This window comes from Oryzias latipes, chromosome 21 (genome assembly GCF_002234675.1).
Source record: "Oryzias latipes chromosome 21, ASM223467v1".
In the NCBI taxonomy this organism is placed as follows: Eukaryota; Metazoa; Chordata; class Actinopteri; order Beloniformes; family Adrianichthyidae; genus Oryzias; species Oryzias latipes.
In genome coordinates, this window is record NC_019879.2 from 2,483,900 (window position 1) to 2,502,711 (window position 18,812).

At 41.2% G+C, this 18,812-nt stretch overlaps 1 protein-coding gene across 2 annotated transcripts in view; it reads right to left on the reverse strand.

Annotated features, from left to right (window-relative positions):
• Positions 1 to 9,545: 9,545 nt before the first annotated feature.
• The window catches only part of tbx15 (T-box 15), a 33,968-nt gene continuing 24,701 nt past the window's right edge, over positions 9,546 to 18,812 (reverse strand). Inside the window, exons 7-8 of one of the 2 annotated variants that reach the window (XM_023950849.1) lie at positions 15,385 to 15,482; positions 9,546 to 11,974 (exon numbers count right to left, since the gene is read on the reverse strand). In XM_023950849.1, coding sequence (XP_023806617.1) covers positions 11,142 to 11,974; positions 15,385 to 15,482 — 931 coding nt within the window. In that variant the 3' untranslated portion in view covers positions 9,546 to 11,141. The remainder of the gene's footprint in view (positions 11,975 to 15,384; positions 15,483 to 18,812) is intronic. The other variant, XM_023950850.1, reaches the window with a different exon arrangement.

Genomic DNA, 18,812 nt, shown 5'->3' on the forward strand with positions numbered 1-18,812 from the left:
ATTGTCAATTAAGGCTGTTTGAATTCCTTCAATACTCACTACTTACTGTACTATAGTACCTTTGCCATTTTGTAGTGCTGTCCAAATCTACAATTTCAAAATCCAGTGCAGCAGAAATGTCCCAGAAGTTTCTGCTAAAAACAGATATGCTTGCTAGATCAGCAAATATAGACCACAATGCATTGCGTTTCGAACAATTTTGGGGGGAAACATTTTTTTTTTCAATAAACCATTAACGTTGTCATCATCAGAACACAGTGGATTCATAAATAGTTGTAGTAAAACGTGCATGTAAATTAAATTTTCACTTCAAGATATCGGTGACGTCATATTCGCCGTTAAAAACTCCAGGGCACTTTTTCCTTTTTAGTAGTGAGAGATTGGGGTGGGAATTCTGCCTCTGATGGAATGGCACCTTTAACCCCAACTCTGCATTTGTAGTTGAAGATGTTCGCTTTTGGGTCAGTCCTGTTCTGCCATTGTTAAGTCATTAAAGCCATCTGCCGTTTTGTTTCAGAAAAGATTTCTCGAGGTTGATTGATGAATGATTGATTGATTCATTGATTTCAAGCATTGTAATCAAAACTATAAAGAATTCACACAGATTTATCAAACTCAGAAATGATGAAATGCATGGATGAAAAAACAGAATAAAAAATAAAGACACAGTTAAATCACATTTACTTAATAAAATATAATGATCAATAACTAAAGTCAAGTAGAGCTTGATTTATTATTTATAAATGTATTATTTGAAAAGGAGTGGGAAGAAGCGAGTTTATATAATCCCACCCCTACTGAGTTATTTCATTTTAAAGTTTTACAAAGTTTTCATAATCCGGTTCTGATCCGATAGATTCTTTTCAAGTAACAAAATCTAGTGCCTAGTAATGATTGATTATCTTCAGAAAACATTCATTCATGATTTCAGTAAACATTAAACGGTAACCATTATGTAATAATCATTGATTATCATTAGAACACATGATCACAATAAACCAGTAATTATTGCTACACATTGCAGATCAAGTAAAGAAAATCAATAGCTTATTGATTGTAATTTAAACCTTTCAGTAATCATTATTGCACATTACAATGTAAAACTCATTGATTGTGATTAAAAGAGCTTTGATTATTTAACCACAATCAAGTTCACACATTTTTGGAAAAAAATTGGAATTATTCAAACACCTGTTGATCCATAACTCCTCTTATCTTTAAATTGTGAAATCAGAGTTTCTTTCTACATTTTCTTGAATATTTGGATATTTGAAAAATTTTTGTGCTCATTACTGAAACCGTTCCAGAGTTTAGTGCCTCACACCGACGCACAGAAACTTTTCTTTGTGGTTTTTATCAGACTGATCTTTTGGACATTGAATGGTAACGATTTCCCACTTACTCTGAATAAAAGTTGTGCGGTGTAAAACTCAACAAGGTCATACAGTTTTAAAAGTCTGGATTGATAAAATAAATTGTTTGTATGATCAAGATATCCAGCTTTATGTACAATTCTGACGGCTGGTTTTTGAAGTAAAAGAGAGGATGTAGTGAACTTTTATAATTATTCCCCCAAATTCTTCTGCAGTAGGTGAAATATGGTAATATTAAGGAGCAGTGCAATAAATATCTACTGTTGTATTCTAATATATCTTTAGATTTATTATCTTTAGATTTATTTATGGCTGAAATACTTTTTGAGACTTTAGTTTGACACAAGTCTGATGTGAGGCTTCCAAACTTCGATAACAACCCCTAAGAATTTGATTTCGGTGACACATTATTTATTTAAAATGACAGCTTGGTCTGGGCGTTGTAGTTGGCAAAAAAAAACATTGCTTTGTTCAGAAATAATTTGTTGTAATCCATCCATGATTTTATTTTGTTTAACTCTGTCTTCACCACATTGATACATTGCCTATGATTGTCTGTAGAATAGAATATATTGGTGTGATCAGCAAATAAAATGAGTTTTTAAAGTTTTGAAACATTGAATTTATAATTTTTGTAAATATTGAAGAGCAGCAGAAAAAAGCAGAAGGAACTGATCAGTAACTTCTTTTTTTGCCCTTTCTTTTCATTTTAGGAGCTAATCCATACATAAACTCAACAGGTTTTGGTAAAAATACGACAGACAACTGATCTGATTATCATTTTAAAACTAAAGAACGCAGATAATGTAAAAAACCATAGAAAATAATGTCCAGATAGATGGAGTCCTGCCAAATTATGAAATCATGGCTTTTCCCCCGTACATCATCCTGCTCATTATTTGAGGTCACGCTTGGAAAAACAGGTGTTTCTAATAGGGCATTGCTGTCTGTGCTGTCCCGCTGTCCGGCACCCCCTTCGTTTTCCGATGATGGTTCAGATATATTTCATGACTGGAACTGTGTGGATGATAGCAAGTGACTGGGGAGAGCTTTTCAGAAGACGTCCATGTAATGGATGCTGATTGGCGCGGCTGAATCCTGGGGGACTGAGCTCATGGAACCACAAAGCGAGAGCGGGAACGATCCTGAAGGGTCTCCTCCTTTGAGGTCTAAATGATTGCACAGAGGTTTTCCAGCCTTTTTCAAACACGGGTCTGGCACCTGTGTGCAAGAGGTGCATCAAGCTCACTCAAAGTGGTACCAAGTGCAGCTGGAGGGAGAACACCAGCGATGGGAAAATGAAACCCATCGTGTGCATTTTTGGAGCTCATGCTTGTGATGTGAAGAAGCGTAATGAGCAGAGTTTCCTCTGATATATCATGTCATGAATTGTTGTGCAAAAGGGAAAAAAATACACAGAGTGGACATGGAAAGCAAGAAATATCAAGCAAGCGTTTTCCTTCACTCAATCTTTTTCACTGAACTGAAATGCCAAGCCTTCAGTTGTCCTTCTGCGTTCTCTCACATGAAGTGTGTGGACGACTGGACACTTTGTGTCCTCTCATTTGATGGGAAAGCTGATCTAGAAATCAAACTAAATGTCCTCACTGATATAAAAACCATATGTAATGAACTGGGTTAGGGTCAGGAACAATGGGCAAGTTTTTTTTTTTATTTAGACCAAAATAAAAAAAACGACATAACTACGATTAAAAGATTTTTTTACATAGCTTAAACAATGATTACTTGGTCTTTCATGTGGAAGGAAGGTGTTATTTTTCTGATCTGTTTTTTAAATTGGGTATGAAGAATCTCAGGACACCAAAGGGCTGCAGAGACACACAGCCACAGTAATACAATACAGAGATAATGCAATAAAGAAATGTTTTATTTGCATTAAACATTACAGATGTGCCACATGTTAAACAGTTGCTTGCTACTTTTTTTAATGTCATATTTATTTATCAAATTTTGTGGTTTAACTGTGAACAGATTTTAGCAACTCATCTCTAAAGGAAGCTTTTTGGAATGTTTTAAAATTCTAAACCTTTTTAACCCTTGTGCTATCTTAGATGGTCCCCCCCCCCTTACATTGAGGTGTTCTCCCTACCATGACAAAGGTGGATAAAGGTGGAAAGATTTCATGTAATCCATGGACACCAGTGAAGATCACAAATCATTGAAGAAAAAAGGTTCAGAGCACTGTCTAGTGGGTCTAGATGACCCCACTCCTGATGTTAAAGTGTCTAGGATAGCACAAGGGATAAAAGATATAACTGACACACAAGTAATATTTCAATATGCTTTCTGTTTTGAATTAAAAAATAGATTTATATGTTAAATATTTCATAATTTTAATGAAAGGAGCATAAATACCCTCTTCACTGAAGTGTCAGTTTACTTGTAATCCGTCCTTTTAGTTTAACTGAACTTTAGGGATGTAACGAATCATCAATTAGTTGATCGATTGATTTGTCTTACCAGATCCATCTTTCTAAGGCAAGTGGTTGATCGAGCCAAATCAACCTTTGTAAAATCGTTCTAAAATGAAAGAAATCGTTTACAATAATATTGTAAAAACATTTGGATTGAGACGTGGTAGGTTTATTCTACTATAATGTAAAACCAACCGATCACAGCAACAACACACATGTGATGTCATGAACACGGATCAGTCCATCATTCCAGTCCAAGTTCGCTTCCTTCCACTCCCTTTCAAGCAATATTTATTAATATGTCTAATTATCCTAAGTTTGATTAGTTACTGTATGAATGTATAACTGATGATTATATTGCTGTTGTGTATTATTTCTACCTAATTGCTTGAAATAAACCATTTCAAAAAAAAAATGTGTGGACAGACTGTGAATAAAGTCATGTGACCATCCAGTGTCTAGAATGTTCTAAGAATGTTCCCTTTGGATTCTTTGGATGTGGAAAAACAACAGTGGTGAACTTTAGAAAACTAACATGTGAACGGATTTGACATTCATTCTAGTTTACTTGTTTGTTTGGACACAGATTTCATTAACTTGATGATCTGGAAGAAAATCTGGAAAACTGTTCAGTAGCAGGAATTTCTATCTGGAAGTTTGGATGAGGAGGATCTGGATCCACTTTAGGTCAGAGAATCAGATCGTTCAAAATGAACCAAAATTGATTGTGAATTGTATTAGCAACCAGAAATTATGATATGAATAACATTGTTGTTAAAAACAACATTACACCCTTTTGATGTCGGCTCACCTGGCTAGCCCCCCCCCACATACAAGCCCCACCCACATTAACTCAAAACCTGCATAAAGACAAGCACAAGAATCAAATAAATTATTCACATTACTATAATATCTACATGTGTAAGTATTGATTTGACATTTAAGATATAGTGAGTTCCTTCACAATTAACATGCATCTGTTTGTGTTTTCTGCTTGAAGGCTGGCTGGCCCCTGATAAAAATCTCTACATTTTCCACTGTTTTTTCTTTTTTCTTTTTGAGCTGAACACAACACTGACACGATTTATGAAGGAATTCATTCCGTGATTTTCCATGGGCTTCACGAACGGACATCAGTGGAAGGTAAAGAACGTGTTCATCTGTCGTGTGCCTGAATCAAAAACTGTGTTTCTGTTACAGAGAAATCATTTTGGATTCCTGAAGTTGAAACACATGAGCTCAGAGGCAATTTACCTACGATGCCTACAAAAGTTTGATGAATAAAAGCAGTTCCTGAAAGCACACGCGGTCTCAGTAAATGTTATCACTCTGTCCTTGAAAGGACTTGAAACATTCAATGGCAGGACTCGGAGGATATTGCTAAGATCAGAAATATACTTTCTAAGAGTGATGCTGAAAAACTCATCCATGCATTTGTTACGTCGAGGCTGGATTACTGTAACTCCTTGTTAGCAGCGTGTCCTAAGAGTTCCTTAAGAAGTCTCCAGCTTGTTCAGAACGCAGCTGCTAGATTGTTAGCTGGAACCAGCAGAAGAGATCACATCACTCCTGTGTTAGTTTCGCTCCATTGGCTCCCAGTTGATTCTAGAATTAAGTTCAAGATCCTCCTGTTAACCTATAAGGCCTTACATGGAATGGCCCCGTCCTATATTAAGGACCTCATAGTCCCTTACCAACCAATCAGAACACTTCGCTCGCAAAATGCAGGACTGCTTGTGGTTCCTAGAATTGGTAAAAGTACGGTTGGAGGTAGAGCGTTTAGCCACCAAGCCCCTGTCTTATGGAATAAACTCCCAGCTCATGTAAGAGAGGCCGACTCAGTTTCTACATTCAAAGCTAGACTGAAAACATTCCTCTTTGGACAGGCTTATTGTCAGACTAGTTAGTATTCAGAGATTATTTAACTTAATGTTAGTTTGTTTAAATTAAACTTAATAATAACTATTTCTTTTAAAAGGCTGCTAGAAGTTGAAGCTGGGGTAACTATGGTACACTGGGGTTCTGTCCTCTTTCCTTTTTTTACTTCTACCCTTCCTCTCCTCTATTCTTGATCATAATTTATCATTTAATTCTCCATGCCTCTGTTTGGTGCAGTGCGATTCATGTATTGTCCCTCTTTTCCTCTCCCCTCCTGGGGAGTGGGAGTGCTTCCAGACTCCAGTTGGCTCATCCGTGCTCCAGTTCCTGACCGTTTACCTCGCCTTTGCTCCTGCTCCTACACCTGGCTGTGGATCCTGCCTCTGGCTCATCTCTGGCTCGTCTCTGCTCTGTACCTGACCGAGTACCTCGTCTCTGCTCCTGCTCCTACACCTGGCTGTGGTTCCTGTCTCCGGCTCGACTCGCGCCTTTGACTGTCCCGATAACCACGGCTGGATGAAGCTCGTCTGCTGGACTTTTATATATGTAGTTGTAGATTTAGATAAGTTTAATTCTTCTCTAAGATTTCTGGTAAATCGCCTGTCCGTCCTGGGGGAGGATCCCTCCTTCATGTGGGCACCCCTGAGGTTTCTTCGTTTTTTCCGGAATCCGGTTTTTTTGGGAGTTTTTCCTTACCGCGAAGGGGGGTCTAAGGGCAGGGATGCCAGTATAGCTTAGTCAGTTTGTTAGTTCATTTTAGTATTTTCCTATTGAACTCTTTGTATTCGTGATCCTTTTGATTTCATGTTTTACTTCGAAGCCCATCGAGACGACTGTTGTTGTGATTTTGGGCTATACAAATAAAATTGAATTGAATTGAATTGAATTGAATTGACTTGAGACTGGGTGATCTTGATTTGATGCAGGACTCGACTAGGTACTTGAAGCCAAGCGTGAAGCGTTTTTTCTTTCTAAACTGGGGAGCTTTGATCTTTTGTCAATTATCCACAACCTTAAATGGGTTGATAGTTAGAGCAGTTAGAGTCAGAATTAGTGAGATGATGTAAAAAAATTCATTTTAATGCTGATTTTTTTTTTCATTTTTTACATGATCCAGTAAACCCAATAAAGTATGTTAATTTCATTAATAAAAAACTATTTCTTTATGTATGCTGTTGTGAGATGAGTGTTAACCATGTGGCCAAAATGCACATTGCTGCTTAACCCTTGTGCTATCCTAGGCACTTTAACTTTGGGAGTTGGGTCATCTAGACCCACTAGACAGTGCGCTGATCCTTTTTTCTTCAATGATTTGTGATCTTCACTGGTGTCCATGGATTACATGAAATCCTCTCCACCTTTGTCATGGTAGGGAGAACACGTCAATGTAAGGGTGGGGTCATAGGGTAGCACAAAGTTTATGCTGGCCTCTCCGCCCCCAGAGGTGATGTCTGCTAGTAACCCACCTTTTTATCTACCAAAAGGTTGTACTTATTGAGTTACCTAAACAATTGTTCAAAAGGATCCCATTCCAGAAAACAATCACTCATACTGTACCATCAGTGATGAACTCAGCTTTTGGCCGTTTGCTTACACACCCAGAAATGGCGTTCACGTTGCCGCCATCTATTTGCAGCTCCAATCTCTCTCTTACCTGGACCAGGCAGGAAAGCTCTGTGAGGATCGTGTTCTATGCCTGCAGCTGGAGAGGACACACAAGTGGGCAGGCCAGGAACCAAACCTGCGACCTTCTGATCTGAGGTCAACCGCTCTACCTCTGCACCTCGGCTGTCCCAGTGAATTATTGCCAGCAAGACAAAGAGAATGATTATTGACTTTAGAGGGAAGACACTTCCTGATTCACAAGTAAGCATCCAATGAAAAGACATTGGCTGTGTCCGAATTCCCACCCTAACTACCATTAACCATATACTGTAGTGCGGGACTATTTACTGCCCTGAATTTGAAAAATCATTTGGACTCCATGCTCACTACTTTATTTTTTAACGGCGAATATGACGTCACTGATTTCACAAAGGGAAAACCTAACTGATTTGGGCGTTTCACTACGATTATTTATGAGTTCACTGTGTTCTGAAGGTGAATGTTGATGGTTCAGTAAAAAAATACAAGTATATACATTGTTCAAACACAATGCATTGTGGTCTAAATTCGCAAATCTAGAGAGCTTTGTTGCACAATGGTTTTTCTCAAAGACTTCTGGGAAATTTGTAGATTCGGACAGCACTACGAAATGGAGCACACACACTATATAATTCAAATTCAATGTAATTTTATTTCTATTAGCACCTTTCATGTAAAGAAAACAGCTCAAGGTGCTGTAAAATAATTAAATAAGCCCCTCTTAATAAAATAACAAACAAACACAAGTAAAAGAGAAATGACCAAATAAAAAAAAAAGCCAAAGAAGAGAGAACCCAGAAGGGGTCCGCCCTGTCCTCCTGATAGCTGGGGTGTCAGCATAGACACAAACACCCCAGCCAAGGGGGGGGGAACGCTCGTAAACAATCTAAAATGTGAAAGTGATAAATAGAAAAGTGAAAATATAAAAAGAGCTAAAATATGAAAATTAAAAAAAGTGGTCACAGTTGTCATAGTATTGTTCTGATTTTGGCGATTTTATTGATGTATATTTTGGGGAACTATGCATTTGAAACTGTTTTAAATGTTATCCGAGTTATGTTAATTTTATGTCATTTTTCTAATGCAATTTTACGCTATATATGTACATTTTTACTCTGTTTTACTCATTTTATTTTAAGTCTCTAGGTGGCTGGCCATGGTCAGAACGGGACAGAGGATGGAAATTAGCCTAGGCTACAATCCTGCATATTTACAGTGTCTCATTACCTTTAGAGTATTCTACACTGTTTGTTGTATGCATTGTCCCTTAAATAAATAAATACAAATACAAATACAATAAATACAAAATAAGTTAATGCATAAAAAGTGCATTAAGAAAAAGTCTCACACACCTAAAAAATAAATAAGAATACGTTAAGATGTTAAGACAACTTGACTAAAAAAAACAATAAACAAAAAAATATGTGATGAAAAATCATAAAATATAAGAGTCAAAATTCTAGATCCCACTTAGGAGATCTAATTAAAAGCTGACTAAAATAGATGCGTCTTTAATTTTTTTTTTAATACCTGGCCCGTGGATGAGGCCCTCACATCCTCAGGCAGGCTGTCCCACAGACGAGGCCCGTCACAGCAGGCCCGGGCCTGAGGACCTAACGGCTCTGGGAGAAAAGCAAATCTGATATAAAAGAAGGACTAAGACCATGGACACTCTTAGACACTGTCAAAAGGATCTTATCATCTTAAAAATATATTGTGCAGTATGTGGCAGGTAGTAAAAGAATTTGGAAACAGCCTTTGAGACAGTGGACCTGGGAAGTTCAGCTCAATGTCAGACTGGACTGGACAGCCGTCCTGTTCTGATTTTGAGCTTTTGGCGTATATATTTGCTTCCAATGCATTAATTAACCCTGTAGACAACACCTGGTTTGTCTTAAATATTTACGTGCCTGTTTACCCAAGTGGTAGAGAAGAACATATTTTTAGAAACACTGATTACGTTTTACTTTGACAAGGACATGAAGAAAAATAGCAACAACTTTTTCTCATTGACGTTGTTTTCTTCTTGAGGTTTTTAAAAGGTTGAACTAAAACACAAACCTTTAATATTCATTGATGGCAAAAGTTGCTGGATTCTAAGAAACTAGTAAATGAAAGACTCTATTTGAATAAAGACAATTCTTTATTGAGCCTTTATGTGCTTGGCACCCGGATTTAAATGTTTATTTATTGTTCAAGAAGAAACTCACCATGCTTTTTTCTTTTCACAAGTTTTAATGACAGACCAGGTGGTAAAATTTTACATTGTTCATTTCTTAAATACACACACCTGCAATACACACCACAACATACTTTAAACATTTTTGCAATGGCTTATTTTGTAATGTTACACACAACAACAAACGTTAAGCTTATGGTTTCATTCTGACACATATATGCATATCCATATACATGTGTGAGTGTTTTTACTGGCCACATTATCTATAACAATCCAGAACAGTCTATTCTAATAGGCTAAGATTGTCTCAATAAATTTCTTTCAACTTTTTAAGAGTACATAAATGGTTGTCTGTATATACTGCTGTGGTGGATTGCACTAGTACAATGTAGTAATCTCGTGTAGGTGTATACACAATAAAGTGGCTGGCAAAAATATATATATATATTTATATGTTTAAGTTATAGTAATTGTAATTCACTCAAAAATAGTGAAACTAGTCCAGTCCATAAGAAAAACCGACGGAGGAGGTCTTGTCCAGTCTTATGCCTTAGTCACAACTGCCCTTACAGGTGGATACAAGCTGTCTGCGGGCAAAACATCAGTACGGGGCATGTGGGCAGGGCGGGGCGTCCGCACAAAATTTTGAGATGGTGGACCACTCGCTAAGCCCGTATGGCGAAAACGTTCATGCACATTTTGTTACCTACAGGCATACTGCAGATGGTTGCAAAAACCTAAGCAACATGTAAGGTTAAGGAAGCATAGGGGCCAGTTAGCGCTAGTGTACTCTGTGCACACAGTCTAAAATGAGGAAATTAGACCAGATAGCATATTTATTGTGGGCACTGGGCATCTTATCAATGTCCTTACGTATCACCTGCATGCAGGGAGGAGCCAGTATGTGCATCTTACTTAACAACCGTACGACCACCTCACCTGCACGCCATAACCTGTATCAACTTTACAAAGACTTCGTGACTCATTTATCACACACGCAACAATTACACGTTCCACTTTAATGGCGTCCCTGAAGGAGGCCGCTCCAGCAACAAGGGAACTACCAGACAAACCTGCACAACTTCGCTCCTCTTTAGATCCTCCACGATCCCCCGCAGCAGCTGTACGGCTCAACCTCCATGTGGGTGCCTGTGACTATGGCATTTATTGGTTGTTTAGTGTTCATGTCAGCTGGAGCTTTTAAAAAAAATACCCCCAGCAAAGTGACTGCAGAAGACCCAGTGCTTCAGGATCTGGTACTTTGTGTCCTTGGTGAACATGGAACCAAACCTGTGGCAGGGAATCATACATCCTTCAATGTATTTCAACCAAGTACTGCGTAAAGCGAAAATATGTGAATCACAGTGAAGACCGTTTGGCTTGAATCAGCACTTTCCATTATTGCACCATGACATCTTCAAAGCCCGTCCAAACCCGAGTGCGTCTCCTCCGTTCTCCCGTTCTGTTGCTGATCTGAGTTCTGTCTTTGCCTTCTGGAAATGTTGTTGCTTTTGCTTGGTGTTTAACAACTCTGTTCCGTTTGCTTACAGATGGATTGTTTCTCAGCACATCGATGCTGGAGATGTGTTCTTAACTTAAAGACTTTAAGCAGCTCGAGCCTTGGACTTCTTTCTACACCATGTGCATGGACATTTGAGAAGAAGAGCTATACTGACGACCATCACAAGAGCTGCCGCCCTGTTGACTGCTGGGGGTGTTTCCAATCATGTGCATAGCATCCATGTTTCCATTGGACAAATACTGGCGCTCAGCAAAAGCTCCTGCAGGAGAGGAGGAGCAAAGCAGCCCCCCCTGGGGCTTTTCTGGGCTGGCAGCCAGGCGAGGAGAGGTGGGGAAGTTGTAACCATACAGGTTGTAAGGGTTGTGGAGGGAGAAAGCGTTGTAAGAGCCCTGCTGAACATGGTGGTGGCTTCCACCAAACATGTGGGCGGAAGAAGAGGACGATCCAGAAGATGAAGATGAAGAGGAGCCGGAGCTGCCCCCTGCCTGCATGACATACTGAAGCTGAGAGGTTGGGAAAGAGCTCAGCTGACTGCTATAGGCATCCATTTTGCCACCGGTGCTTCCACTGGTGCCACTGCCGGTCAGGGAGGGGTGAGTGCCGCCCTGCATGCCAGCAGCAATCAAGGAGGAAGTCCTTTGTGGAAGGAAGGATTCAGAGGACTGAGCGGAGGCCACACCGCCTCCCGCAGCTTGAAGGCGTCCATAGGAACCGTCAGCCAGGCCGCCGTATCCCTGCAGCGCCGCCATGTTGCTGCGCGCACAAGCTGGGTACTCCGACAATCCCAGGTTACACAGTTGATTTTCTCTGCAGCCCACATTGAAGGTGTTTGGAGCCAGGTGGAAGGCTGGGGGAGAGCAGGAAGGGGACAGGAGGTGTGCTGCACCTGAAGGAGAAGGGGTTCCTGTGCTGGAAGTGGTGGGGGACGTGCCTGTGCTGCCACCTGCAAAAAAAAACAAGAAGAGAAAGTGAAGCAAACGGCATTTGACAAGAAAGTTTGGTATTTCCAGTCCCTCTTTCAGAAAACAAGTGTCATTATAGCATGCGGTGCAATCAGGTTTCCAGACATGTTCCAATTATGAGTTCATCATGTAATGGAGCAAACCCAACTAAAGACAAGACAAACTCCAACCATAACGACATCATTAATGATGTTATTTGGAAGAAGGTTGGTTCCTGTGCATGGTAAAGGGTTCAAACACAGGACTGAGGTTCCTGACGTTTTGCTTTTCTCCAGCTTCAGCCGGAATTTTCTCCCACTTGGAGACACGGATCAGTCTGAGATTAAACACCTCCACATGGCTGACACGCTAAAGTTTGTAGCATTCAGTCACTGTGACCTCACACTCAATGGATGCCGCTGAAAAATAGCTTATCTGCCAATATCTACAATCGGATACAACCTCTGATCACCTCAAATCATTGAGTTTTTTCATGATCCAGGGGAACTCAGGACTTTATGCTTTGGTTTTACTGGTCACAGTGTGCTTCAGTCCTTTAGTCCAAATGGGACAGATGTTCTCCTGATGACAGACCTCCACCTTATTCTAACACAGGAAAAGAAACCTAAATGAGTCGTTTCAAAGCTGTTGTTGTTTTTTTATTCCAAACCATGAGTCCTGGTTCATGTGCAGAAATGGACTTTGTCTTGCTTTTCCGTTTTTTCCAAAAAAGGTGATGGAAGTGCAGCTTAGAAATGTTGTTGTTCGCCTTTCAGCTTGTCCCTTTAGGGTCCGCCAAAACAAAGCAGTTTTCACTGGGTTGCTTTAAGGATTTAAGATTTAAGGATGCCCTTCCTGAAACAACCCTGTATTCTATCCGGGCTGGGGTCCGGCACAGGCTTGGGTCTATGTAGCTACATGGTGAGGCAGCAGCACAAAGGCTCCTGCCAAGGACACAACACTGGATGAAGCTTGTTGTCTCCGCTGAGAATCAAACCCTGATTTCCCATGCGCCAGTCCTACATGCAGCCAACTGAGGCATCAAGCCGCTATGAAGCGCAGCATGCCCCCATCACTTAAACTGCACTAACTGGCCCCCAGCGCAGTGTGCAGGGTTTGGGGGGGGGGGGGGGGGGGGGTTTAAAAAAAACCTGTAACCTCATACTTGCCAATAAGAATGTTGCCATGAACTCTACAAATGCAAAATCCAAACGATCAAATAAGCAGTGCACATACTGATACAGCTATCACCGCTTGAAAATATTAGATGCATTGACTTTTTGCGACTGTTCTCTTCCGACTGATGGCAAAAATGATCATGAATGGTTCTGTGAATTGCTACATGTAGATAAAGTCCGTTTTGTCTTGGTGTGGTCAGCAGTCCTACCCGTACACGTGTATAAGTATACGATCTGATGAGGGACTTTCTTGGCACAGCTGGTATCTGTAAGTTGAGCCATTTGGTGGAAGAATAGCTCGGGTATATCAGTCAGATGTTTTTCTATTAATGAGACTTTGGCCGGCGTTCAGACTGCTGCTACAGAAATTCAGTTTGAAACCAGACTGAGGAGCAGGCATAGCGGAATAATCCAGGACTGGTTTGGCTGAGAGTCTGATTTTGCACCATATGCCTTTGATCATGTCACTATAGGCTCTGCTCAAGGAGCTTGGAGGGGGAGGAAGAGTAATAAACAGAAGAAGAAGAAGGGAAGAGAGGAAGATAGCTTAGTGATGTCATGTTTTCCTCTGGTAAGAAGAGCTCGGGTGCCTTTGTGCCGAGAGAGAACACTTGATTAGTTGAATAGGAAGAGAAGTCTGCTGTCATAAGGGCTGAGCTGCAGTGACCGTTATCTGCAAAACAGCTCAGCGTCTTTACAGGGTGACACCGAGAGTCCAATAGCAGTTTAATTAATTCCTAATGGCTGCAGAGGAATTTGGGGTCGTAAACACGTGTGAGGCTGCACACAGATGATGTGGACCTGCGAGCTTAGACTCAAGACTAACAAAGGCGGTCTGCATGATGCTGACAGCAGGTTGTAAAAGTGTATGAAATCCATAGCGTAAGGACTTTATTGCGTTTTACTCAGTGTCGTGTGAAAAGTTCGGCAGGCGGAGCTGTCAGAGAAGCAGCGCATGGCCAAGCTCAAGTGAAGGACAAGCTGCTGCAGTGTGTGCTGAAATTCACAGGGAGACTATCCAGAGAGGTCAGCCGGGGAAAGTCATTCTGGACACGACACAAATGTTCAAAATAAAAAATAACACAAGTCAGAGGAGCACGAAGAAGTCCAGGACATAGAGATAATTCTCAGCTTGATTGTCAGGAAAACTAAATGATGTTCCGTCTTTCCTAACAATCGTCTTCTGATCTGTTGTAAAAGTGTTCCCAGTGGTCCTTTCATTATAATTATGCCGTTTTTTGACAACAACAAAAAAGTGTTGTTTTCTAAGCCATCGTTTCTAACTTACAGCCCCTCATCAGCCAAACGAACATTAGTGGTGCAACACAAATTACAGCAATATCAGAGCCATAAAGGTTAGATCCAGATTCCAGCTCAGACCAGGAAAAAAAAGATGTACACGGATCTATTTGTCTGACAGTGGATGCACCAGAATGGAGCAGAGCAGGAAGCTGGTGCCCCTACCCCCCCCCCCCCCCCCCCCCCCCGCACATTTGTGACATAACGAAAGAGATCTTTTTCAAACTGTATTTTTTCATCAGCTCTTATGTCACCACAATATAAATCGAGAAACATTCAGAAATGCAGCTTTCATCTAAATATCCTTTCTATATGTCCTCCATGTATTATGTAATGTAAACACAGGACAAGGGGTAGTTGGACCTTTGCAGGAGCTGAAAACTCACAAACACAAAGCACAAATACACAAACAAACCAGGGGTTGATTTTGCAGTACAAATGGGCTTTTTCTTTTACGTTTTTGAAGTTCTGATTTTTTTAAACCCGCACTTGCAGCAACATGCAGTTGTGAATTTGTTGTTGCTGATATATATATATTTTGACTTAAAGGAAATTTGAAAGAAAAAAAAAACTTCATTCCTGCTGTGGAGGAGAAAGTCACCCAAAAAGTTTGACCTTGTGCATAAACGTTAAAGATAAATGAACTACATAGCCGATCTCCTGCACTGGAGGGTTTTCAGACATATTTACTCATATTTTTGTTGCCTTCATTTCAGGTGTGTAAAAGCTTAGCTGGTAAAATGTTGGTCAGGTGGATTTGTTTCCTTCTGATTAAAGCGAGGTTGTCCGCATCTATGACTGCCAGCTTTTCCCATCTGGTTCTACTTAGGAAGTAAGGAATCAGACTCGACCGAACAAGAAAACAGGCTGAAATTTACAAGTGAACAAGACAGGCTGCAGGATCATTTTCCAAAAGGGAATCTTCATTTCCATACTTTGCTGTTTCTGCATGCTGGTGAAATCTTCAAACGTGAGGGTCCTCACTGGAGGTCTCCAGAAGGCGTACGTCTCCATGATGGCCTCCAGGCCGGTCCTGGCGGAGAGACGTGTGAAGGAGAAGGGTTAGGTGGGGCCACAAAACGGAAAGGCTGGCAAACACACACACACACAAACACCCACCCACAAACACACACACACACACACACACACAAAGCTGGATCATGGAAGCACAACATTACTTTAGTCATTTTAGGGCAGAAATGTAAAACCTGAACAGTCTTTTCTTTTCCTTTCTGGGGTCGCCACAGCGAATCAGCTTCCTCCGGTTAACCCCGTCTTCTGCATCCTCTAGCTCATTTTCTTAACAGAAAGTTGTCTTTTTTCAGTGAGTCGGCTGTTCTCAGAGATCGGAAACAAGCTCAACTCTGGTTGGTTGTAATCATAACTTATCAAGTTAAAATCACTTAATTCAAAATCTTAGTTATTTTAAAAAAACTTGTCCTGATGGCAGAAACTGAGATTTTTGTTCATAATTTCTCCGGGGGAGAAGAATTCATTAAATGATCTTTTAATACTTTTGACATTATAGTTGTTTTTCCACTTTTGGTCATATTCTTTTCCGACATTATTATACTAAAATGATTTGTAACATACAGTCATTGTAAGTAATTCTATCCGCCAACATTGGTTTTTTGCAAAAGTAACCAGCCGTTAAATAAGGAGCTTGAAAGAAACGGAGAAAATGAAGGAAACAAACTGAAAAAGGAGAGAGTTGAGGATTGGAGTCTTTCACAGACTGAGCTCAACAGAGACGCAGGAAGCTGCAGTCTGGTTGGAGGAAACTGTGACCGTTAAGAATCTGCAGGTTTTTACTGCGCACATAAATCTGAGGGACGTTTCATTTCCAATCTGTACGTGTTTCTCTTTCCTGCGTGATTTACTTCACCGTTCCCCGTCCAGGGAAACCTGCGCCTGTCACCCTCACTCCTGTTATTTTAGGGCTGCTAACTCCCAGAGCGTAGCAGCTCGTTAGTGCGCCACGCTAATTTACCCAGACACCCCGTCACTGCGCTCATTCATGCAGCCCCTGCTGCAGGAGGAAAAGCCAATGAGTGAGCTGAATCCCTCTGATGGGGTCATAAACCCTGTCCACAGACACAACACAGCACTGCCATTACTCAAGATGAGCTTAGCTTTCAAAAAAAAAAAAAAAAAAAAAAAAAGGCCTCCCAGTCTCCACCAGTGGTCATCCAGGGACTGGACGTTCAGAGGGTGGATGTGGTCAGGTACCCGGGTGTTGACATCAGTCATAAACTGGACTCAAACACAAGGGTCCTACACAAAAAGGGTCAGAGACGCCTCCATCTTCTGGGGACACTGAGGTGCTTTGGTGTGTGTAGGTCACAAAAGCAGTTGGACCGTACAACCACACAGAATAGGATTAATGAAACTGCTGCTGTGTTTACTTATTTGTTCATGACGTTTACTTTTACTGCCACGGGCTGCTGTAACAACTCAATTTCCCTCCGGGGATCAATAAAGTCTTGTATTGTCCTGTCCTGTCTTGTCTTGTCTTGTCCTGTCCTGTCCTGTCTTGTCCTGTCCTGTCCCGTCTTGTCCTGTCCTATCCTGTCTTGTCCTATCTTGTCTCGTCTTTTCCTGTCCTATCCTGTCTTGTCCTATCTTGTCTTGTCCTCTCTTGTCCTATCCCGTCTTGTCCTGTCCTGTCCTATCCTGTCTTGTCCTATCTTGTCTTGTCTTGTCCTGTCTTTTCCTGTCCTATCCTGTCTTGTCCTATCTTGTCTTGTCCTCTCTTGTCCTATCCCGTCTTGTCCTGTCCTGTCCTATCCTGTCTTGTCCTATCTTGTCTTGTCTTGTCCTGTCTTGTCCTGTCCTATCCTGTCTTGTCCTATCCTGTCTTGTCCTATCTTATCTTGTCCTGTCTTATCCCGTCTTGTCCTGTCCTGTCCTATCCTGTCTTGTCCTATCTTGTCTTGTCTTGTCCTGTCTTGTCCTGTCCTATCCTGTCTTGTCCTATCTTGTCTTGTCTTGTCCTATCTTATCTTGTCCTGTCCTATCCCGTCTTGTCCTGTCCTATCCTGTCTTGTCCTATCTTGTCTTGTCCTGTCCTATCCCGTCTTGTCCTGTCCTATCCTGTCTTGTCCTATCTTGTCTTGTCCTGTCCTATCCTGTCTTGTCCTATCCTGTCTTGTCCTATCTTATCTTGTCCTGTCCTATCCTGTCTTGTCCTATCCTGTCTTGTCCTGTCCTATCCCGTCTTGTCCTGTCCTATCCTGTCTTGTCCTATCTTGTCTTGTCCTGTCCTATCCCGTCTTGTCCTGTCCTATCCTGTCTTGTCCTATCTTGTCTTGTCCTGTCCTATCCTGTCTTGTCCTATCCTGTCTTGTCCTATCTTATCTTGTCCTGTCCTATCCTGTCTTGTCCTATCTTGTCTTGTCCTGTCCTATCCTGTCTTGTCCTATCCTGTCTTGTCCTATCTTATCTTGTCCTGTCTTATCCCGTCTTGTCCTGTCCTGTCCTATCCTGTCTTGTCCTATCTTGTCTTGTCTTGTCTTGTCCTGTCCTATCCTGTCTTGTCCTATCTTATCTTGTCCTGTCCTATCCCGTCTTGTCCTGTCCTATCCTGTCTTGTCCTATCTTGTCTTGTCCTGTCCTATCCCGTCTTGTCCTGTCCTATCCTGTCTTGTCCTATCTTGTCTTGTCCTGTCCTATCCTGTCTTGTCCTATCCTGTCTTGTCCTATCTTATCTTGTCCTGTCCTATCCTGTCTTGTCCTATCCTGTCTTGTCCTGTCCTATCCCGTCTTGTCCTGTCCTATCCTGTCTTGTCCTATCTTGTCTTGTCCTGTCCTATCCCGTCTTGTCCTGTCCTATCCTGTCTTGTCCTATCTTGTCTTGTCCTGTCCTATCCTGTCTTGTCCTATCCTGTCTTGTCCTATCTTATCTTGTCCTGTCCTATCCTGTCTTGTCCTATCTTGTCTTGTCCTGTCCTATCCTGTCTTGTCCTATCCTGTCTTGTCCTATCTTATCTTGTCCTGTCTTATCCCGTCTTGTCCTGTCCTGTCCTATCCTGTCTTGTCCTATCTTGTCTTGTCTTGTCTTGTCCTGTCCTATCCTGTCTTGTCCTATCTTATCTTGTCCTGTCCTATCCCGTCTTGTCCTGTCCTATCCTGTCTTGTCCTATCTTGTCTTGTCTTGTTCTGTCCTGTCTTGTCCTATCCTGTCCCGTCTTGTTCTGTTCTCTTATCCTGTCTTGTCTTGTCCTGTCCTGTCTAGTTTTGCTCTGGATGGAACACTTCCTCTGCCTGTGGGGGTTGGATTATAGTTTTGTCCATAAAAAGTGATTTTCAAGCAAATCCTATTTTCATTAAAGAACCTGCATTTAAGAGGTGAATTGGTGAAGGG